Source organism: Rattus norvegicus, chromosome 1, assembly GCF_021556685.1.
Source record: "Rattus norvegicus strain SHRSP/BbbUtx chromosome 1, alternate assembly SHRSP_T2T, whole genome shotgun sequence".
Lineage (NCBI taxonomy): Eukaryota > Metazoa > Chordata > Mammalia > Rodentia > Muridae > Rattus > Rattus norvegicus.
Genome location: NC_141534.1, coordinates 210,448,609 through 210,471,551, shown reverse-complemented (window position 1 = coordinate 210,471,551; position 22,943 = coordinate 210,448,609). Strand labels below are relative to the sequence as shown.

General features: G+C 52.8%; 2 protein-coding genes, 1 long non-coding RNA gene and 1 other non-coding gene across 8 annotated transcripts; 1 reads left to right on the top strand and 3 right to left on the bottom strand.

The window, feature by feature from the left end:
- Positions 1-463: 463 nt before the first annotated feature.
- Tnni2 (troponin I2, fast skeletal type) lies at positions 464-3,047 on the bottom strand. Of its 3 annotated transcripts, NM_017185.1 has the most exon segments (8): positions 464-656; positions 787-963; positions 1,192-1,281; positions 1,422-1,550; positions 1,641-1,682; positions 2,152-2,158; positions 2,354-2,383; positions 2,995-3,005. In NM_017185.1, coding segments are annotated over 7 exon segments (549 nt in total). In that variant the 5' UTR covers positions 2,362-2,383; positions 2,995-3,005; the 3' UTR covers positions 464-560.
- Positions 3,048-4,418: 1,371 nt separating this feature from the next.
- Positions 4,419-11,630, bottom strand: Syt8 (synaptotagmin 8). 2 transcript variants are annotated; one of them, XM_087586316.1, is made up of 9 exons: positions 11,558-11,630; positions 6,594-6,772; positions 6,323-6,492; positions 5,834-5,932; positions 5,548-5,706; positions 5,307-5,474; positions 5,064-5,169; positions 4,830-4,963; positions 4,419-4,746 (listed from the first exon to the last, which is right to left on the bottom strand). In XM_087586316.1, exons 1-9 carry the CDS (start codon positions 11,560-11,562, stop codon positions 4,513-4,515), a joined length of 1,254 nt encoding a protein of 417 aa, XP_087442442.1. In that variant the 5' UTR covers positions 11,563-11,630; the 3' UTR covers positions 4,419-4,512.
- On the top strand, positions 10,489-22,923 carry LOC147997011 (uncharacterized). 2 transcript variants are annotated; one of them, XR_015652726.1, is made up of 4 exons: positions 10,560-10,726; positions 11,430-11,576; positions 11,764-11,877; positions 22,656-22,923. It is a non-coding gene; the product is annotated as an uncharacterized LOC147997011 (long non-coding RNA). The 2 variants fall into 2 exon arrangements; XR_015652725.1 differs by lacking the exon at positions 11,430-11,576 and having other exon boundaries at positions 10,489-10,726.
- Positions 20,488-20,595, bottom strand: Rnu6-81 (RNA, U6 small nuclear 81). Its single transcript, XR_015655946.1, has one exon. It is a non-coding gene; the product is annotated as a U6 spliceosomal RNA (small nuclear RNA).
- Positions 22,924-22,943: the final 20 nt, after the last annotated feature.

Below are 22,943 nucleotides of genomic sequence, written 5' to 3'. Positions count from 1 at the left end.
CCCAGCCTTTCCTTCATCCCTCAGTGTCCAGAGAGGGACAGGCACTAAGTGTAGGAGGAGGCAGGGATGATGTAGGCCTAGTCTGGGGATAGACACAAAGGGTCAGCCTTTCAGGATGGCTTCTGACTTCTGGTCTCAGATGGACCCCTCAGAAAGGGCAGTGCTGGAGGAATGGAGACTGCGCCTGCTGCCTTGGGAGTGTGCCTGTCATAGCCATTCTGAGCGAATGACTGTACCAAGGGACAAAGAAGCTGATCCCAAAACTTCCACTCACATGTTGGAGTCCCATGGTCATCTTTCTCCATGTCCTGTCATGTTAGACATTGATCGCACCCATGAGTTACAGGGTACAGCCCAGGGTCTTTGGACTGTACCCAAGCAGTATGGCCTTTGTCCTACCACACAGCTGATCACTGCTGATGGGCTCCAGAGGAAGCAGAGACAGAACTAGACCACACCAGTGGAAGGGATGCGAATCCTTTATTGGAGTGAGGCCAAGTACTCCAGACTGGATGTTAGTTGCTTCCCCAATGGTAGGGTGGGACTGGGGAAGTAGGCAGTTAGGACTCAGACTCAAACATCTTCTTCCGACCCTCCATGCCAGACTTCTCCTCAATATTCTTCCTCCAGTCACCCACGTCACGCAGGTCCCGCTCCTGAGGGCAGGACGAGAGAGGTCTCAGATCCACCCCGGTCTGCTCCAGACTACCCTGGGCCTTGGTTTACTGTAAAAGGGATTGTGAGTGGACTCTCTCTTTCTTGGCTCTCCCCTGGGCCCTGGCCTACCTTCTCAGTGTCTTCCTTCTTGACCTGCTTCAGGTTGGCTCTCAGGTCCATGCACACCTTGTGCTTAGAGCCCAGCAGCGCCTTCAGCATGGCGTCAGCTGACATACGCACCCTCCGGAGTGGGGGCCTCTTGAACTTGCCCCTCAGGTCAAATAGCTTCTGGTTCATGTCTTCCAGCTGGGAGGAAGGAGGAGGTTTAGGAGCCAGGTTTAGGACCCTGCCCTTGCTCTGTATCTTTGACCTTACTTTCACACCACCTGGCTTCACCCCCATATCGCTTGGCTTCACCCATGTTGCCTGGCTCCCCCATTCATATAGCCTGCCCTACTCCCTTCATCCCGCAAACCACTGACTCCACCCCATGCCGTATGCCCCACCCCCTTACCATTGACTCCTCCCTCTCACCTCCTTGCTGCTCTTCTGCACCTTCACCTCCATGTCATATTTCTCCTCTTCAGCCGCATCGATCTTCGCATGCAGTTGTTTGCAGAGTTCCTGGGTGGGCGAGCAGTGGGTGGGTGGCCACCCTGATACCCGAGGACCACTGTCCCCTCCCAGTCCTGATCCAATAGGGTTGATCTGCTGAGAAATGGGGGTAGCAGGGCCTTGGGTGGTACGGGGCAGGAAGGAACTACCTGCACTTCAGACATGGAGCCTGGGATGTGCAGAGGCGGGCAGTGTTCTGACAGGTAGTTCTGCTTCTCGGATTCGCGGCGGCTTTCCTCTTTCTCCAGCTCTGTGGCCGCGATCTGGAGCATCACACTCTGAGGAACAGAGCGGTGGGCGTGAGGGTCCGCCGTGAACTCCCACTCCTACCTCTGTACCCCCAGCCCTCTGCAGCAGCCCACCCTTACCTTCAGGTGCTGTCTCCGGGCCGTGATGGCCCTGTTGCGCTTCTGCAGGACAGGACAGAGGGGTCAGAGTCAGGCTTTGGCTAGAGCTCTGACCTCCTTGGGAGCCATCTGACTTGGGGTTCCCAAGGAGGTAACAAGGCCACTGCCCAGGGCCCTGTTTTTTCCCTAGTCTGGGGCCTGCTTCAGGGACACATGCCTGTGGTCCTGACATTTTGCTTAGGTGGTACATGGGGATGAAGGGGTTAATGAGGATGAGGAGGCAGTATATGGCCAGGCCTCAGAGGCTGTGGGCAAGGGGAGGCCCGGAAGGTGAGTGGTGAACAGAAATTAGAAAGGAGAAGTGATTCCTTTGTGACTAGACCTAAGTCATACTTCCCTTGCCTCACAAAACACCAGGCGGGCACTTCCTCTCTCTCTGGGGTAGTTCAGGGGGTGGGGCATTTGGGAGTCTTGACAGGGGTGTCTTCTGTCCTAGCCTCAGGGGACCATTATAGCCTCCAACGATACTCACCTCCTCACTGTCCCAGGAGGAAGAGGGAGGTAGGAGTGGGAGAAAAAAAGAGACGTTAGATCATGGCTCATGGGAGTAGCCTTGAAACTTAGGGGTTGATGGGGTTGAAGGGGTGGGCAGTAGCCACAGAGGGAAGGGAGAGAGAGGAGACCCAAACCCTGGTGAGGGGACTGCAGTTCAGGTCATCCTGGGTGTCACTTACTCTCCCATCTTGAGATCTCAAGCTCTGAGCCTGTGGGGAGAGAGGTGATGGTGTCAGTGTTCGCCTTGCGGGAGGCTTGGCATGGAGACCTGGGCTCACTAGCTCACTTCTGCTCTACCCACAACTCAGACCTTCTCAGAGGGCAAGGATTTGGAGGACATCTCCCCCCACCCCCACCCCCACCCCGAGGGTGAGAAGTAAGAGGAGAAAGTGTTCCCAAAATGTCCTAGGCGGGGCCTGAGGAGCTGCAGCTGTCCCTGAGGGAGGGGTGGGGTGGGGCTGGCCAGCACAGGTGGCTGCCAGAGTGAGCCTGTTATTTTTAACTCTTGCTCCTTTGACTTGAGAAGTAAATGCTTGGAAGAAAGTGCTCTTCCGTGTGGCCTGGGGGCTCAAGTCCCCACTTGCTTGACCTGAACATTCTCCTGCTTTCGAGTCCCCAGACTCAGAGCCTGTTATCCCAGGCCTGTTGAAGACCCCCTGCCCTAGCCTAGCAGCACCTGTTGTTTCTCAATCTCAGATCTGTGGGAGATCTTGGAGACCCCAGACCCCCCCCCCCAAGCCCCTGCCCAGGGAAGTCCTCCTGTGAGCTCGCCTGAGTAGTGCCCTATTCTTCAACCTCAAGAAGATGGGCTTGGCCTCACCTAGATTCTGTGCAGCAGTGCTGGGAGCGAGGTCAAGCCGGCAGCAGTGAGCTGGGCTGGTGGGCCAGGGGGAGGGGTATAAATTGCTTTCCCTGGGCCGGGCCCCTGCTCAGAAAGGGCATGGAGTCTCCTCAGACCAATGGGGGCACAGAGAGGAGGAGAGCCTCCCCACCTGCCCAGCCGCCTGGCCAGCCAGCCCAGGCGCTGGCCTGTCCAAGAAGTCTTGGGGTGGGGAGTGGGGGGTGGTTTGCTCTATTTATGTCTCAATGACGAGTTCAAGATGCCACCCTTGTTCCTGCAAGAGCCCTCAGGACAGCAAGTGTAATCTTCCATGTGGGTCGCCAAGGTACCCAGCTCAAAGCATCCACTGAAGTCTTCCTCCAAGGGAAACCGGACTTCACCAAGAGTAGGTTGAACTAGAGTCGTTGTCAAATGGTATGTGTGGCCTTGTACTTCAGCACCCATCTGGCCACTCATTGCCTGCTGGGTGCTCATGCCCTGCTTGGGCCCCTGTACTGATTGACTGTTCACCTCACCAGTCCTCCTGCAAAATTGCACACTCGCCCCCCAAACCAAAAACCATTCTCTTGGGCCCTGTGTGATAGGTAGTCAGGGCTCAGTAGAGTAATGCCCACCTCTTGTAGTGAACTTGCCTTTCTGCCCAGAAAGAGAAGCAAATGCGCCCCTCGACCAGCAGCTGGGCCTCTCCCAGCCTGCCACACACCCCTGCCTATGGGTGCCTCTGCACAGACAACTCGGAACATGTCCTTCAACCCCAGAGAATGGTGCTACCGCCCTAGGAACCTTTGTCTGACCTGTGGGGGCTCAGGGCCCTTGGTTGTCTAGGCAGGCCCTGCATTACCCGGCTCACTGGGGCCGGGCCCTTGCTCCTTTCCCGCTCCTGAACCCCACCCAGAGGAAACCAGATCATGGCTTGGCCCCAACCCTGCTGCTCTGGGGCCCCTGGGGATCAGAGGAGGGTTGGAGCTGCTAAAGCCCGCCAGATGTGCTGGGATTAAGAGGTATATCACAAGCCAGGGCTGTGAGCCCCCAAAGGCCCCAGAGCAGCTTCCAAAGGCATCTACTGCCCCCTGCTGATAGTACAGAAGACACCATATCACCATCCCTCCTGGCGTTGGGGTCTCTTCCCCACGCTGTACCTACCCACAGCTCCCCCCACCCCCAATTGCCCTCTATCTTCACAGGGCCAGTGCTCGTCTCCTGCTCCTCTGCCAATCCTGGCTGGCAGAGAGGATGGTGCCCATCTTCCAGGGAAAGACCTAGAATCAGGCCTTGTGCAGAGCTTCAGGACTAACAAATCTGTTCAGAGTACCCTACCCCATCCTTGAGAGGGCAGTGGGGCCAAAGTGTAGCCCATCTTGTATCTCAGGTCCTCCTCACAGGGCTCCGTCAAGACACGTGAATGTGATAGAGGATGCATTTATTACAGAGAGATCCGAAGAGCCTGCACAAATGGCCACAGCTCTCCACTGGGGAAAGCTGAGACCTACGGTTCTTTCAGGAGCGAGGCCTAAGCAGGGGAAGACGAGGCTGCAGGGCCAGAGCACGATCCACTTCCCTGGGGGACCGCAGGTGGTGCCACTGGGCGATGGGCCGCCGAGCATGGGCCAGCATGTCTGCCCAGTGCTGTAGGGGTTGGCCTGAAGCCCGGGGACCCAGCAACACTTTGCCCACAGGCTCAGCCAGGAGCTGCAGGCCCCGGGCCCAGACAGCCAGCACCAGGTCCACGCTCTGCAGACATGGAGAGGGGATGGTTGTCAATTTGGCCTGGCACAATGTTCCAGGCCACTCTGCCCTTCCTCCTGGCTCCCTACCTGGAGCTGGCTAACGGGAACCAGGAAGACGAAGGCCTCGTTGAAGTAGGGGTTAGTTGTGCCCTTCTTGGAGGATGTTTTGTTCTTCTTCCACTTTCTCTGGTTTAATATAAGCTGGACCTTCACATAGGCCTCTGCGTGAGCAAGAGAGTTCAAGAAGGGAATCTCATACACGCACATGGCAAGGGTGAACACAAGGGTCCAGCTCCCTGTCCACACAAGTATAGCTCTCACCTGCAAGCCCCGGATTCAGGCCCCGAGCCTCCAGTATGACCACAGTCAGGCGGCCTGAGCTGGGCACATAGCGTAGTGAGAAGCACAGCTCCCCCATCTGCTCAGACTATGGGCAACAAGACAGGACTGAAGCCGGGAGGGTTATCCTTGCCCTTGGGGGTTTGGGCTCAGCAGGTACAGCACTCAGACCTTGGCCACCCCCATGTTACAGGTAGTGCCTGTACCCCTAGCAGCCAGGCTCACCTCAGTGGAACCTGGAGGGCCTAGCTGGTACCAGCTCTCCAGGACATGCTGAAGGTCCACAGTGCCCAGGGGTAGCTGGAGCTCCCCCAGTGGCTCATGTTCTGAAAACCGCTTGAAGTCCAATAGCTGCACCTTCAGAGTGGCTTTGGGCAGCTCTGCTGGTGGGACCTGTAGGCAGGGCTATGAGCTGGGTTCTGCTGTCCTGGCTCCAGCCCACTCTATCTCTTCAGGCTAGACTTACCAGGAAGCAGCATGTCTCTTCAAACATGGGACAGAGTGTCCCACGGTGCACTTTTGTCTCATGTCTTCTCCCGGCCTGGGTGGAAACACTGACACGGGCGTAGGGGTCTGCTGTGCCCTCAGCCTTCAGATTTTTAGCCTGCCTCAGGCCCACTCTAATCTGAGGACCAATGGGTTGACTCAGCCTGGGAGGGGGGTCCTTTTCCCTTGTTCCCCTCTACCTGGCTCTTCATCCATCTCCTCCTCCATCAACCATGGAGCCTCTGGACCTGCTGAGCGGGCCTTACCTCCTGGCTTCCAAAATCATACTCCAGGGAGAGCAGCAGTTGCCCCCACGGTTGGTCCCCTCCAGAGCAGGGCTCTAGGCACTCCACATCTGGTTGAACCTGGAGTGAATGGTGGGCGGTCAGACAAGTATAGTTGAGACCAATCTTCAACCAGAGATCTGGACTATTTATTATAAATGATTTATATCAAACTACCACCTGCAGGCCAGCCCACATATCCTCAGCACAGCTCCCTGAGACCAGCCAGATCTTCCTTCAACACTATAGTTATGCTATTACTGCTACTACTGTAGCTATCAATGGCCCATGGACCAGCATCTGCCTGCTTCTCAAATGCCTCCTCCCCAATCACCTCTGTTCATCTCCGTCCTCTGAGAAGGAGGCCTGCCAGGGCTGCCTTGGGCTCCCTAGTTTGAGCCTTGCATCCCCCCTCCCTGGAGTGAGCCAATACAGGATTAGACACAGGTAGTTTGGGTTTCTGCTCCTCACCAGGTGAGTAGTGGTGCTGTTCCGAGCACTGCCCAGGCCCACAGTCTCTTTATCCTTGGGTTGCTTCCTGTGGCGTTGGCGGTGGCAACAGTAACAGATGACACAGAGCAGACAGGAGACTAAGAGGACTCCAGCAGCAAGGATGGCAATAAAGAGTATCCAGCGAGGCCCTAGGCCGGGGGCACAGGCTGCTGAAATGTCTCTTAGACAACCTGGCTCCCTACTAGGCTGGACCATGCCCACAACCACTTTTGAGGTTCCAACCACTCACAGGGGATCTTGGTAATGAGGTCTGGAATGAGATTGGGCCCAGCGGTGGCATCAACTGGGGCAGAGGTGCTGAGGGGGTTTGAGACATGCCGCATCTTCGTGCTCCTATCGGCTTCGAGGAAATAATTGTGGAATCCAGGCCACAGCCAGTACTGAGTCCACACTAAGCAAGAAGGTAGCCTAGGGTGGCCGGGGGCAAGGATGCTAGTCAGGAAACAAGGCAGAGAGAAGCTCTGGGCCTCAGCCAAAGCATTGACTTAGATGCCACAAGCCCAGCCTCTTGCCACTTTCCCCAGTTCCAAGCCCAGCCAAGTAGGCCAGGCCTGGCCTGGGGGCAGCCCGGTACCTGCTTTTGCTGGCCTTTGCTCACTGGCACCCTCCAAACCTACTTTTCAGGAAGAACTTTGTCCTTTTTTCCCTAGGACTCAGAGGCCTTTTCTCATTTTTTTGTGATGGCTTATCTCTTGCAGAGGGCCCATCACAGCTCTCTACCTTCCAACGACCCACCATCTTCTACAAGGCAGTCTAGTTGGCTTACTGTAGCCTCAGGTCCAAGAGTAGCTTGGGCCATGAGGTCACGTGGGAAGAAATTGGGGATGCAGGGCACAGGGCCACCAGCAGGTGGGCATATGCTCCAGCAAGCCTAGGCTGAAGGAGCTTTACTGGCACGGGCACCAGGCCAGCAGTGCCTGAGGATGAGGGCGAGGTAGGGGCAGGCAGGGGCACAGCATAGCTGGGAGAGCCTGAACATTCCTCCATGCTGAATCAATGCCCGTCCAGACTTGCTACCTGCCTGCTTGGCCACCCTTGGCATGGGAGTGGAAAGGAGGAGGCCATGGAGCTGCTTTGGCCTCTGTACCCTGTCAGCCTGGGGCCTGAGGAGGATGCACACCTGGCAGGCTTCTTCCTCCACAAGCAGAAGGGGTGGGGTTCTCAGCTGGGGGAGGGGGCTGGGAGCCACTGTGACTTGCTGAACCCAGGTCACCACCCCCAGCTTCCCTAGATGCCAACTGCTGGCCAGAACTCAGTTTCTAAAACTTGAGTCTAACTCTACTGTGCTACGGGAGCCTGGCCCTACCACCCTCCTGCCATATTGAAGTCCAGAATGCATACAAGTTACTAGACCCCTCCAGGGGTGACTAATAGACCCTCTTGCTCTTGTACCCTCAGCCTGGAGTCCCCAGCATGATCCCAAAGGATGCCCCCTCCTGCAACATCAGTGGCTCACTAGGTGGGAGAAAGGAAGCCATAGCTCACAGAGCTCAGAACTCTCCATCCCTCGGTGATGGAGGCAGCTGCAGGAGGGGACCCGGCTCTGCCTTCTAGGTCTCCCTTTAGAAGCCCTGCACACGTGGAACCATGATGTTTTCAAGGATGGCCTGAGGCTGGTGCTCTGAAGTTGGTGTGGCCCTGGAGCAGAGGTGCAGAGGGTTTTTACAAGAAGTCATAATGAGGGGTTGGGGATTTAGCTCAGTGGTAGAGCGCTTGCCTAGCAAGCACAAGGCCCTGGGTTCAGTCCCCAGCTCTGAAAAAAGAAAAAAAGAAGTCATAATGACCGTGGAGAGTGGTCTGGTGGGGACCTGGAAGGGCCACAGTGCTAGACTGAATATCCTGCTCACCTCTTGAAATTCCTCATGGTTTTTTTTTAGCACGAGTACTGTACTTTAATTCATCCCCAGACCCTGTGAATCATACGGCTAGTCCCTAACTTGGTTTCAGACCCATCTGTAATTTGGTGGAGGTAGAAGCTTGTTGAGTCTCCCGAGGATGGAGAGAGGTGATCTACAGGCCTCAACAGTCTGCCTGTCCACTAACATCACTCTTGTTTGGCCTTCTGAAGGACTCGGCTAGGTGGGAGGCCACAGGTGACAGTCGGAGCACCCCCAGTGGCTCTGGAGTTGGCATGGCCCTGGGGCAGAGGGGAAAGGGGGTTTTTACAAGAGGCCATAATGACTATAAAGATTCTGGTAGGGGCTGGAGCTAAGGTGTTGTTCCTTAGGGGTCCCTAGCATGAGAGGGTTGAGGTTAGGCTCAAATCGGGCCTTGGAGTGGAGCTCAAAGACACATTTACCATTTGGAAATGGTGGAGCTAGTATGAATGCTGGGATTCAAGTAACATTGATCTCTCTCTCTCTCTCTCTCTCTCTCTCTCTCTCAGTGTGTGTGTGTGTGTGTGTGTGTGTGTGTGTGTGTGTGTGTGTGTGTGTGTCCTTCTTGTCTAAAGTCCTCCCTCCTTTACCCTAAGAACAAGTGGCAGGGAGCAGAGGGTGCAGAAGCTGTGACTTTAACTGTATGTAGCTCAGGAGGGCATCCTGGGTAGCATGGTGGTGGCACATGTCTACAGGGGACTCAAGGCTGTTTGAAAGCTGGCTCTGGAGGGATTCTGGGGCCTCAGAAACATCAGCTCCTGGTACTAGGGTGAGTTTTCAAGGCCTGGAAACATCAAGGCCCCTTAGGACCTCCGGGTTCCAATGGTGGTAAGGGTGCAAGTAGAAAGACAGCCACCAGGTGGAGCTGTTCTTCCCACTGGTCCCCACCTACCAGGAGCATTCGGTTTGCTACTTTAGGGAAGGTGTGAGCAGCCTGAGCAGACAGACAGACAGACAGAAAAGAGGCTCTATGATTCTCCGTCCCACCCTATCTTCCTGCTTTGTCAGTCTGTCTTCTACGACTGCTATGGAAGACTTTCTAAAGGGACTAGCACTGTTTGACCCAGGAAAGGGAGATGGGAGTCCCTGCTCCATCTCCGAGCTCCTTCCCAGTGGCTGTGAACATCCAGCTCTGTAATCCCTTCCAGGCAGGGTGTGTGACTCACACCTGGGTCCGACGCCTGCACCCATGGCCCCAGCCTCTGTCACACCGCTCATCCTCCAAGGCTTGCTTGAGCCCTTACTTTCTCCAGGTATCCCTTTCAGGTCCCTCACAACTACCCAGTCTTGTACTGGATGTCATCAAGTGATCCTTTTAAGACAGGAGCCATGCAGAACCGTGCTGGGCCTTTCCTCCAAATTCTCTGCCGGCCCAGGGTGGGGTACTCATTTCTGGGTCAGACCTGCTACCAACTCTGTCTACCTCAGCCTAACCAAACCTGGTGGTATTTCATAGAGAAGAGGTTTCTGTGTTCTTTTCCTTCAGAAAAGCAAGACACCCACCCCCAAGCATGGGGTGATCCCTTCCTCACCTGGTGCCTACTGCTTCCTGTGATTGGTGGGCTCTGGCCTGCTCGCTCAGACCCTAGCCACTGGGAGGCTGGATGTCCACTCTCAGGCAGCACCTGAAGCCCACTGCAGAGACCGCTGTGCCTGTCGCTAGTGAGCAAAAGAATCTTTCGTGGAGGAAGGGGTGTGGAGGCAGGGCTTTGGGGAGCCCCACCTTATGACCGGAACTGCTGGCCCTCAGAAGCCAGGAAACTCCCTTGAGAGCGAAGGTCTCCCCTCTCTGAGGCCCTGGAGCAGGTGTCTGGACTCCAGGCTATCTCGGGGTGTTCCTCAAGGCTGAGGTTACTCTAAGCCACACCAAACTTTGCAAAAGGGGGTGATAGGCCCACTGGACTGACCTCTGTGCAGACTCACACACTCAGAAGTCCTGAGTCACAACCTGCTTGGTTGAAGAATGTGCCTTCTGGCAATGCAGGCCTAGGGAACCCAGCACAAAGAGGGTGGAACCCTGTAAGGCAGCTGGCTGCCTGGTGCTATGGCGGTCTATCCTGGGGCCACGGAGACCTGACTGACTTAGCTGCCACCCTCAGAGAATGTTCTGGAGGCCATCCTAACCCACTCCCTTGAGTTTTTAGCTCCCCAATGAGCAAGTCCTCTTCCTGGTGTACAGGGTTAGATTATTGACAACGATCTGTTCAGTTAGTTTGGGTCCAACCAGGGTTGTACTCTGAGCTCTTCATTGTGCTCTGACCAGTTGGTCCGGTCTGGTCACTCTACAGACCCTTATCTGGGTCTGGCAGTCAAACATTGCAATGTGTAATGGTTAACGTCTCTGGGCTGGTGAGACGGGCCTTTTCAAGACATTTCTGCTGTAGAATGCTCTGGGACTACCTCATGTGGGACATGTACATCCATGCTTTTCTTTTTTTTTTTTTTCCGGGGCTGGGGACCGAACCCAGGACCTTGTACTTCCTAGGTAAGCGCTCTACCACTGAGCCAAATCCCCAACCCCCTATCCATGCTTTTCATACGTGGCTCTGGGCACGTGGGCAGAGACATGAGATAGATCTAACCTCTGGTATGATTCAGGTTCTGTGACAGGGACTTAGAAATAAGATCAGAGGGGCCAGCAGTGTGCCTGCAGAGATACCAAGACACCCTGGTAGCAGGCACCTGTACTTGGGGACCCGGCAGACCCCTGTGCAGCCGAGCTTCAGGCCCCCCAAGTAGCTCCCACAACCTGGCTGTGTAGGGGCTTTGTGCCTCTCCAGAATGAGGGCGCCTCCGTGGCGAGACAGCGTCTGAGGTTCTGAGGCAGGAAGGGGAAAACCAAACAGAGCTGGCAGCCCACGGCCAGGCCCGCGGCCCCCAGACGGCGGCTTGGCAGCCAGAAGCCCCGTGGAGACCCTGGCGGGGCTCCTGGACGCGGATGCTTCCTTTGAGGATGCCTGGGGAATGTTTGAGGTCAGAACACACGGCAGACGCTGGCGAGAGAGCCCAGAGCCTCTGGCAAGGAAGCAGGAGACGTGCTGGGATGGGACTCGTGTTCCCTGTCTGTACTGACTCTGCTGTGGGCCCTATCCTTCTAGGCACCCCCTTTTACCTGGGGTCTGGGACAGCATAAGATGGGTGCTCAACTTGTCCCAGATCTCTGTATGTAGCTTGTGTGTCCACTCAAGGTTATCTGTGTCTTTTGCACCGAGAGAGAACGCACCACCAACATCCAAGCATCAGAACAAACCTAAACCCCATTATGGAGATATTTGGGAAGCTGAACCCCAACTTATAAACATCTGGGGAGCCTTACCTCATTACTTGAACATCTGGTAAGGTTGCACCAATTCATTCACTCTCTGGAGAATGCACCCTGATCCACCACCTAGTAACCCAAGGAACACAATCCCCATCTCTTAACCACCCAGGGAAGTTATACCCCATTGTCCCAGAATCTAGAGAAATGGCACCATTACCTGGGCCCCTGGGAATGTGCCTCCTGCCTGTGCTTTGATGTAGGACTATCATGGAAACATCAGGACCATGCACCCTACTCGAGCGTGGTGTTACGCTGAGTTTTGAGACTCTATTGGAGACTCCAGGGATGTGAACCCTGATGTCTGCAGTGCCTGGGTGAGTCTTCCGTCTCCTATGTGTATGGCGACACATGCCCTAACATGGTGGGACTCACTCTCTCCAGGTGGCTGGATGTATCGCCCCAGGGCTTCAGAGAATTGGAGTCCAGGGACCCATCTATCATATAGTTTTATGAAGGCCTCATACATCTTGGTTTTGGGGGTGGGGGAGGGTCTCTGTTCATCTAGGGAAACCGCAGAATGGTATCTTTACATTTGCGACATTTGTGAATACCTGGGTCACACGCCCCGTGCGTGTCTCCACAGCTGGGTGACCTGTTCCCTGTTCATTTGGGAACAAGAGCTCCATTCTGTGGTCATCAGGGTCTTGGACAGCCTGTACCCCACTTGTTAGGCCTACTGAATTACCTATTGACACAAGGTACATAGGCCTGCCTGCCAGGCTGGAGGCCCAGGGCCGGTGGCGCGTTCCTGTGGTTTTGGACACACCGTTCCTGGGCATCACACTGCTGTGTGCGTCCTATTCACCCTTGTCTCAGTTCTCTGTGTGCCATTCATTGAGCTCTGGGCTGCCTGCCCACTCCCAGCCTCCCAGGTGTCTGCACTCCGTACCTGTGCCCCATGAACTGAGCCCATTCAAGAGCTGATTGCTGAATTCTGATCTCTGAACCCCATGGTCTCAAATGTGCGGTACCTATGACCCATGAGGGTTGAGCATGGAGTCCACCATGCTGTGGACCCAAATTTCCCATTCACAATCTCTTTAGCATTTCCATGCGGACCACTCTATGTCCTCTAAGTGGGCTTTTGTGGACAGTTGGGCTTTAAAGACTTTATGGAATTTCTTGCCCTGAGAGGTATAGTAGTAACTTCTTTATGTTTTTGAGATGGGGTCTCATGAAGCCCAGGCTGGCCTGGAACTCGTGATGTAGCTGAAGAGTTTAAGTTCTGATCCTCCTGACTACGCTTCCCGAGGGCTGGGAGTCCAGGCTACCAAGGCTGGTTTCTACAGTACTGTGGATCAACTCAATGTCTCAAGAGTACCAATAGGCAAGCACTCTACACACTGAGTGTCCTCTCTAGCCTTCTTTGCTAGATTCTGTGTCATCCTTTGGTGGATTTCTGACATGGGTACATTGCTCACTTGCGTACTAAGATGAGCAGACTATGGAGACCTGGTACCTCACTTGTCTGAGTCTCTAGGTACATTTTACCCTCCGCCTCACCATAGCTAGGTTCCAAGAGCCTCACTTTCTGAGGTTCGCTGTCCTGTGTCCTTCTGTCTGAGGGTCTTCATGCTCCACCCCAGTCCTCTCTGTACAGGTACAGCTAGCATCCACTCCAGATGTCTGTGTGCTGTGTGCGGATTCTCGGAGACAGGAGTGCCTGTCACACATCTCCACAAGTGTACTTGCGCCATCGGAGGCTGGGTTCAGTCCTGCCCTTTGCCTATAGAGCTGGAAGTATGGTGACTGTGCCTTTCTTTGGGCTAAACAGAGAGTTCATGCTCATGTTCCCAGCTAGCAGCACCCTGCAAGTTCTTCCTGGGAACCCTTGCTTTTTCTGGGTGTCTGGCAGCCCGCCCCTCATTCCTCTAAACTGCTAGGTAGAAAAGACTTCAAGAATCACCCCCACAACTCCCCCGCCCCATTTTCCAAGGCCTCAGCCAACCCTCCCCTTCACCCAGGAGCTACGCGCCAACCCAAGAGTGCTGGCTGATGCTGACACGCACCCCCCACTCCAAGGCTCCAGTCTTCCTCTTCATCATCGCCTGAGGTTTGGACAGCTTGTCCTCCTTCACCAGGGTCTTTGGCAGCCTAACACCCCACTGCCTGTCTCTCACGTAGGCCCACATCCCAAGGCAAGGGCCCCCAGCAGCCGTTCCAAGATCCACTGCATCTTTGGATGTACACTGCCCATTCATCACTAGCGGGCGTCACGGCCCATGTGAATCCATATCCCTCCTGGTCCCAGTCTCTATTCATGCATGGCGCCAGGCTGGCTGCTTCACCTTCTGCGCATCAGAGTTCCTGCTGTGGATATCTGAGGACTCCCACAATCTGGCAGCGTGTGGACGATGTGAACCCCACTGATGCAAGAATCTGAGTATCTTACACCCCCCCCCCATAACTGAATTCTACAGTGCTGTGCCTGACACATACCAGTATATAGGTCACACGACCTTTGACTGTGTCGAGAATTGGGGTACTATTCCTGGTAACCTCTATCTTAGCGAATGAACTACGTAGACCTGTGGATCTGAGTACTGGGGTACACTCTCCCCTATCCCAGCAGGATTTGGAGGGTGACATGTGTTTACCACTACCTCTTCCTAGACCTCACATAGGCCCACATTCCACGTTGGAGCTCCCGGGTGGCCAGTTCCAAGCTGCAGTGCATCTTTGGATGTCCTAACCCATTCAGGGGTGTCTGGGCCCAGTGAACCCATTCATCCCTGTCTCAGGGCCTCTGTGCTCTATTCATGCACAGCTCTGGGCAGCCTGCACCCCGTCCACCCCCATCTCACAGACAGTCCGTGCATTGTCGCCCCTCTTCCAGGAACAGCTGCCGGGCAGCCAGCAGGCACATTCCGGGGTTTGGCCCGAAGCCAATGCAAACCCTAGCTTTGCTGGCGCTAGCAGCAAGTGGGGCGCGGAATAACCAAGGGGGAGGAGGGCAGGCACGGAGGGAGAGTGGAGACCCTCAGTTTGGGAGCATGTGATCAAAGGCTTCCCTAGACACATACTGTCCTCCACCCAAGGGAACATTGGGGAGCCAAAGCCAGCTTGGGACAGAGGCCTGTCCTGAACTGGTTGCCAGCAGGAGCAGCTGTATGCACAGGGTGGGAGGAAGAGCCCTCCACCACAGCCGCTATTTCCTGACCAGGCTCCCTCAGCTGCCCACCCACAGACATCCCACTGGCAGACTCATCAGCATCAGTCTGGGCAAGGTCCCAGGCTCAGGGATGGGGAGGTGGGCAGAGGTGAGCATGGGGTCTCATCTCTATTGCTGTAGACCCTAGCCCCTCACCAACCCTCATGGGGACTCCCAGTCATGGGAGGACCACTGGAAAGTGGATATCTGGATCCTGAGCCCGCTCAGTCTGTTTACAAGATGGCTACCGCTCATCTTATTTCCAGGCCAGTGAAGGCCAGAGAGGAAGTGATTTCTTGGGGTCACATGGATGTTGCTTGGCAGTCCAGAAGCCCCTGTGAATGAAGGGCTGGCCTAGTTTCCAGGGTCCTTGGTAGACGAACTCTCCAAGTCTGTGTGAGCCACCTGTGTTTTCTGGGCATTGTGGGCCATCTTTGTTCTCTGAGTGTGAGAATATCTGGGTTTTCTGTGTGTAGATGGCTATCCATGCTCTCCAAACGTGAGAGCACATGTCTGGCTATCTGGATAGCTGTTTGATTAGTGTGTCTGGGTCAGGGAGACTATGAGGGCCAGACCTTTGGGTCCACTCTTACAGGCCTCAATATGGAGTGTCTTGCCTTCCTGCTCTGCTAGGCTGACCTGACTTGTTCTCTGTAGCTCTGGACAGCCTGTATTCTGGTCCTGGTGTAGGATACCCTCTTTCTCATCCTGTTGGTCATTCAGGATCTTAGCTCCCTGCTGTCCCTTGCTGTCTCCCTGTCCCAAGGTGCCCCTTAGACCCAGACAACTGGCTCCTGAATCTATCTGGATTTTTGTCAGGATAGACAAGAAGCCCCATCAAACAAGTCAGGTTCTTTTGTTGGTGGCTAAGGTTTTCCTAAACTTATACAATGGGATTTTGATAGACAAGGTATTGTGAGGAGTACTTGGGCTATGTAGTGCTGGGCGGAACCTTCTTCTGGGGGACCCTGCTGTACAGAGACTCTTCTATGTGGACACTCTGCTGTTCAGGGACTCTGTTGGGGGAGAGGGTGCTGTTGTACAGAGACCCTGCTCTAGGAGTACCCTTCTGTGTGTGGCAATCTGGAGTGTAAAGACCCTGCTCTGGGGAGAATCCTGTGTAGGTCCCCACTCTGGTGAACCATGCTACATAAGCACTCTGCTCTAGGGGGAACCTGTGTACAGAAAGCTTGCTGTGTGGGGACCCTGCTGTGTGGGGATTCTACTCTAGGGGATCCTTCTGTGTGGGGACTCTTCTCTAAGGGGATACTTGGTGTGTGCAGTCCCTGCTTTGCAGGGAACTATAGTATAAAGTCCTCTGGAGAGAGAGTTACAGAGATTCCCAAGTATCCAAGGCAGTAGCTTCCAAGATCAAAAGAGGGAAGGGACCCAGATAACTATGGTCTACAGTCTTGCTTCGAGGACGCGGGTTTCCCCAAATTCACAGGGGAGTCTGACTCACACATGTTGGAGCCTGGAGGTGGTTGGAGATGCTCCCTATAGGTGACTGAGTGCTTATCCTAGAACTGGTATGAGGATGGTTCGGTATCTGGCCTTTATGGCTTGTCTCGTCCCGCTGTCCCTCTAGGGTCAATCCAAAGGCACATACTGGATCTAAAAGGATCCATGATCCAACATGCACCCAGAGGTCGGGCACAGCGGGGCGCCAGGCAGATTCAGGCACCAGGCGATGCTGAACCAGCCAGACTCCCAGCTCCCCCTGCTGTCTGCAGGCTGCTTGGCCTGACCTCCCGCTCCTTCCCGACCCCTGCTCTCTCCTGGGCCTCCTCCTCTTTGGCTTTGCAGTCCAGACCAGAAGGCTGGCAGGCGTTTGGGCGCCCCCTTCTGTACACATGCCTCTTGCAGGGTCCTAACAAGCGCTGCAACCTGACCCTCCTTCTCACAGAGGGGCTGTCCTAAGCCCCTGGATATTCAGATTTCTGGCTTTCTGAGCAAAAATCCGTGAGAGGGGAAAGTTTGGGCCACGCCGGCCCCCAGACTCTTCTAAACAAACTCCAGGCGAGCAGGGAAGTCACTGGGACCCCAGGACATCTGCTCTCTTGGAAGAGACTTCAGCATCTCAGTTAAAACTTCCTCAGTCTTCAACCCAGGACCAGGCCAAGGCCAAGGCAGGCCTCAGTGTTGGGGTATCAGAGGCCACTGCCGAGAAGGAATGAGCAACACCTCAGAGCAAGATGCCTTTACATATTCCAGATCAGAAAAGCAGGAGTGTTGGAATCCGGGGAGGGGATCGCCTAGTGTACTGTAGAGGACGTCAAGCCTTTAGGTAGAGGGCGAGCGACCCTCTGCAATGACAGTCTTGCCATCAGGGAAAGCAGAGCACCATGCTGTCTGTTGTTGGAGGGCTGGAGGCTCACACATCAGATAGAGGAAGTTGGCAGAAACAGCCAGAAACAGGTGTGGTTCGGAGCTCGTGGAAGGCCAGGCAGGTGCTGGCTGAGTGAGGAGGCCTCACTGACCTGCAGCAAGGAAGACAAAGAGCACAGACATTAGGCCCCGAGGGAGCCAGGCAAGCAAGAGGCCTTGACCACATGACGAGGCATCTGCCATCTAGCCGCTGAACCCTCCAGGAAGTGCAGCCAGCTCCCTTACATTCAAGGACATGTGCGCGTACAGAAGCTACAGCTATGCAAATTCACAAGTCCGGCCATGCATGGACATACACACTCTCTCCAGATGATAAAGCAATCGTGTGGATTTTTTTTTTTTTTAAACCTCAGCACTGGTGCATCAAGGCCATGAGCCCGCCGAAGCAAGAACATGTCTCGGTTTCACAGCTCACCAGCTCCCAGGTACCTTGCCCCACCTGGCAGGATTCTGGTAAAATTGTCATCTTATTGCCATGCCAGAGACCCTGTGGGTAGACCCTGGCAGATGAGGGTGTGCACACCGGCACAGCAGGGCTGTCAGCCTCTTAAAGTAGTGCTTGACTAGAGCCCAGGCTTTCCTTAACCCTGCCTCACTCCTGTCCACAGCCATAGCCTTTGCTCCATACAAGACACGTGGCCCCTGACAATGGCCAGCACCTGGTCCAAAATCAAACACAGCCTAGTGCAGAAGCACCGGGAAGAAGCCCACGCTCCTCTAGCACCCTCTAGATGTCCCCCTTCTGACTTTCTTACCACAGTGTGCCCAAAATGTGTGGAGGGTAAGTGCCTTTCCGTGCCCACCTTTCAGTGCCAAGGTGCTCTATGCCTCTACCTCTGATGTCTCTGCAGGACTAGGGTCTTCATGAATGGAGGAACGGAAAGCCTGAAGCTTGCTACCTCTCCTGTTAATCCTGTCTGCCTGAGCCGAGCCTCCATCAGCTTCCCCCTCCTCGACTGCCTTCTCTAGAAGGCCCACCGAGACTCCCATGCTTGAGAAACAGCCTCAAGGGTCTAGCAGGCCTACCAGATGCTCCAGTTCTTCCTCAGAGCACCTTCTTCCTGGTGTTCGGGAGTGTGTTAGGGCAAGCAACGGGGTCAGCCTTGGGCCTGTGCCTCCCAGCTAGGTAGGGTCTCAGAGCCCCTTTAGTTTCCAGTCACTGAGTTGGTATCTTGGTCACAGAAATATTTAGGCTGGTGAGGCCTGTGAATTTGGTACTAGGAGCCTCCTCTCCTTAACTTTGCCTGCCAGCTCCTGAGGGCCTGCAGATACTCGTTAGACTTCTCTATACCTGTTGTTGAATTTGGGGTTCTGGGTCATCCTGAGATATTTGTGCATCCATGTGCATATATGTTTTGGTGTGTGGTGGGGTGCATTTGTGCAGATGCATTTGCAGGCATGTATGTATGTGTTTGCACATACTTGGGGTACATGTATATATGGGCCATGTGTATACACATGTGTGCCCAGATCCAAAGGGGGAACATGTATGAGTGTTCCAGTATTCATGTGTTCCAGTATATATGTGTATGTGAGTACACGTGTGTGTGTCTGCATGTGTATATATGGGTCAGTGTGTGCAGGTACATGTACGTTTGCAAGTACTTGTGTATACATGGGTGCATCTGTGAATAGTATTATGAGTATGCAAGTACATGTGTCTGTGAAAGCATATGTATATACTCAGGTGTGCACAAATAAATAAATTTTTTTTTTAAGAAGAAGAATCAAAGGGGCAAACTGCTGTTGTCTCCTGAACCTTGCAAACACATTTGCAGCCTGCTGACCAGAGCTAAACTCTTGGCCATAGTCACCTGCAGAGGGCGAGGGTGGGCTGGAGGCTGCAAGCAGTTGATTCTTCCAGAATGTACGTCACACTGACATCCTGCTATGAAGGAAAAAGGAATCCTGGGGTCCAGGTCCAGTATGGGGTGAGAGGGCAGCTGTGACTGAATGGGCACATTCAGCAGTTGGTATGCGTACATTTTCTACTTTGTCACAGCTCAATAAAGTGGGGGAAATCCCATAAGCAGTGAAGAAGGCCATGCAGAAATCCCATAAGCAGTGAAGAAGGCCATGCAGAGTAGAGCGGCGGAGCACTGTGTCTGCCACATGCCAAAAGACTCTGGAAAACATTCAGGAATGGCAGGTAACTAAATCAAAAGAGGGAAAATGACCCAAACAGGCACCTCCCAGCACAGTGCATCCAAGTATTTGGCAGGGTAAAGTGGGCATTTCTGGGGATAAAACTGAAGGACTCACATGTACTCGAACACTGAGGTCTCCAGGCCTCTTTTTTTTTTTTTTTTTTTTTTTTTTTTTTTGGTTCTTTTTTTCGGAGCTGGGGATTGAACCCAGGGCCTTGCGCTTCCTAGGTAAGCGCTCTACCACTGAGCTAAATCCCCAGCCCCTCCAGGCCTCTTTTTACTTTTTATGTTGAGACAGGATCTCACTATGTTACCCAAGCTGGTCTTTTTTTTTTTTTTTTTTTTTTTTCTTTTTTTCGGAGCTGGGGACCGAACCCAGGGCCTTGTGCTCGCTAGGCAAGAGCTCTACCGCTGAGCTAAATCCCCAACCCCCAAGCTGGTCTTGAACTTGAGATTCTCCTATCTCTGCCTTTCACACAACTGGCATGAGAGGCCTAGCTGCTCACTGAAATTGTAATAAGCGTTTGGCAAGGTGCTCATTTGAGACAAAGGAAGTTCAATTTACAACAAGAATAAGCAAGCGTCTGTTTAGTGGCAGTGACTCTAAAGCCCATCTTGTCAGGAATGGGGAGGCCATGATCTGATCAGAAGTGACCTCAAAGCCCAGCTCCCTAGGCATGGCTGTGTTGCTATGGAGACGCACACGTGTTACTGTGGAGTGTGCTGGCTCCTGCCACTTAGGAGACAGTGTGGAGGTGTGAGAATTGTCATTCGTGTCCTTAAAGTGTGTGTGTGGGAGTGTGTGTGACTGTGTGTGTGTGAGTGTGTGTGTGTGTGTGTGAGTGTGTGTGTTCATGTGTGTGTGTGAGTGTGTGAGTGTGTGTGTGTGTGTGAGTGTGTGTGTGTGCATGTGGTTTGCATTAACTATTATTTTCAGTGCTGCAGCTGCTAATAGCTGTTAGCATTGTTCTGAATATCTCAATATAATGAATGAATGTATGAATGAATGAATGAATAATGAATAAAAGCATGTTTATTTCCTTGTTTATTGAGACAGGGTTTCTTTGTGTTGCAGCCCTGGCTGTTCTGGAACTCATTCTTTTAGACTAAACTGGTCTTGAACTCACAGAGATCTACTTGCCTTTGCCTCCAGAGCACTGGGCTTAAAGACATGCACCGTGCCCAGCTGAACATAATTTTTTTTAAATTCTTTTTTTTTCTTTGACAGTCAATTCTTTAAAAATATGGGATGCTTCATACATTTGTGTTGTTATCTTCACACAGGGGCCATGTTGATCTTTTCTGTATAGTTTCAATTTTAGTATTTGTGCTACCAAAATGAGCATCCTTAAGATGCTAAAGGTGTGCGTTATTTCACCTGGGTTTGGGGAGCTCTGCACACAAATAAGCCCACAGGGCCAAGAGCAAGAGAGCTTCTAGGGTTTTCCCAGTCGAATCTCAGGATAACACAATGCCCAGGAGGAGTAACATTAATTGTATGTGTGAACATGTTTACATATAGGCATGTTTGCATATGCATAAGCTTACGTACGTAGTATATATGTATGTGAGTTCATGAGCTTACGTGTATATAGTGTCTATATGTGGTATGAGTACATGTGTGCACGAGCGTATTTGTCTGTGAGTGCATGTGTGTGCATAAGCTCATGTATGTGTGGTGTTTATGTGTATGAGTACATGTGTGTTCATGTATGAGTATATATGTGTGATGTACACGTGAGTACATGCATGCATGTATTGATGTTTGTGTATCTATGTGTGTGTTCATGCATTAGCATGAGCCTTCATGCCACTCCTAACATCATGAAGTGTGAACTGCGGTCCTATGTCTACTAGACTTTACAGGAAACTATTAACCTTTGCCCATTGACTCAACCCTTGTGAGTTCCCACAGACCCAGGGTGAGGCCCCAGTTCCACATTCTCCCCAGCTATTTCCTGTCAGTCATTCTGAGTGGTAGGAGGTGAAAACTAGTAGCTTCTATTTTTTTTTCTTTTTTCTTTTTTAAAGATTTCTTTATTTAATGCATGTGAGTACACTGTCACTCTCTTCAGACACACCAGAAGAGGGCATCAGATCTCATTACAGATGGTTGTGAGCCACCATGTGGTTGCTGGGAATTGAACTCAGGACCTCTGGAAGAGCAGTCAGTGCTCTTAACCACTGAGCCATCTCTCCAGCCCTAGTAGCTTCTATTTTAATTTCTTTTTTTTTTTTTTTTTGGTTCTTTTTTTCCTTTTCTTTTTTTCGGAGCTGGGGACCGAACCCAGGGCCTTGCGCTTCCTAGGCAAGCGCTCTACCACTGAGCTAAATCCCCAGCCCTTTAATTTCTGCAATTCTCAGTGTGCTGAGTATCTGCTGCAATCTGGGTGAGAAATATCCTTCACATGCTCAGTTGTTTGAACATTTGGTCCCTGGGTGGTGTCGTTGTCTGGGAGGCTAGGGAACTTCTGGGAGGTGGGATGTAATCCGAAGCTGATCACTGGAATAGGGAGCTGTTCTGTAACCTTTCCTGGGGAGATAGGAAGAAATGTCTACTCATCCCAAGTGCATCAATGACAACCTCACCCAAATCAGTGAGATTGGGGTACAACTTATGGGAGAAGAGGGAGGATGTTTAAAGGAGCATGGATACCTTAAAGTCAACTGAAAAGCCCACCCCAGCATCAGTGAGCATCCTGGAGCTCCCTGCACAACTGGTAGGCAGTTCCACTGAAGAGTCTTTTCTCCGGCAGTTACTACTGTTTATAGAAGATGGGGAGGGGTCTTCTGAGTCTTAAGTTTCGTAGTCTTCCAGAACCTTGTAAGTTTCCTTTACTTCTTGATCTTAAGGAGGGAATGTTTCAATTAGAAAGAAATTGCTTAAAAGGAGTCTTGAGGGTTAGAACCAGCCTACGATTGTCAGTGGCTTTGCTTTGCTTCCTGGTTGGTGAAGATGCGAACAAGCTACACACCTTCACTGTCCCCACCATGTCACCATGTCACCATGACTTCCCCACCATGGTAGACTGAATTCCCTCAGTCTCTGAGCCAAAATGACCTGGCCTTGTTGACATCGCTCCTTCTTTGGTATTTGGTAAAGCAACAAGAAAAGCAACTGGTAACGTGTCTCTGCCCATACTGCTGTGTTGCCACAGCGTCTGCTTAGATGCTACACTAAAAAGCCCACTCCAGCATCAGCTAGCATCCTGCTGGTAAACTTGCTTAGATTTTCAGTCTGATGTTTTGAGTTCTTTGGTTCCTTCTTAAAATTTGAGAGCCCACGACCCATTGTCACAACTCCATCACTGGACAACTGACTTGCAAGTATTTCCTTTAAATACTTGGTTGCTATTTTTTCTTAAGAAGATTTCCTTTACATTTTATTTGTTTTCTTGTTTTGTAGAGGTCTGAACTCCTGCTGTGGCACACATGCGGGGACCAGAGGATAACGTGTAGGAGTTCTCTCCTCCCACGTGTGAACTCAGATCATCAGGGTTAGCGGTCAGCACCTTTTCCTGCTGAGTCATCTCACTGGTGCCAAAGGATGTTTTGTCACTGCGCACCGTGGCCTAATGTGAATTGTCTTTAGAAAGAGGATGCAAAAATATATTGCATTTTAGAAGAAAATAGTCGCTTGCTCAAGACTTTGTTTTAAAGGGGGGAAACTTAGAGGCGTGGCAAGCATTTTAAA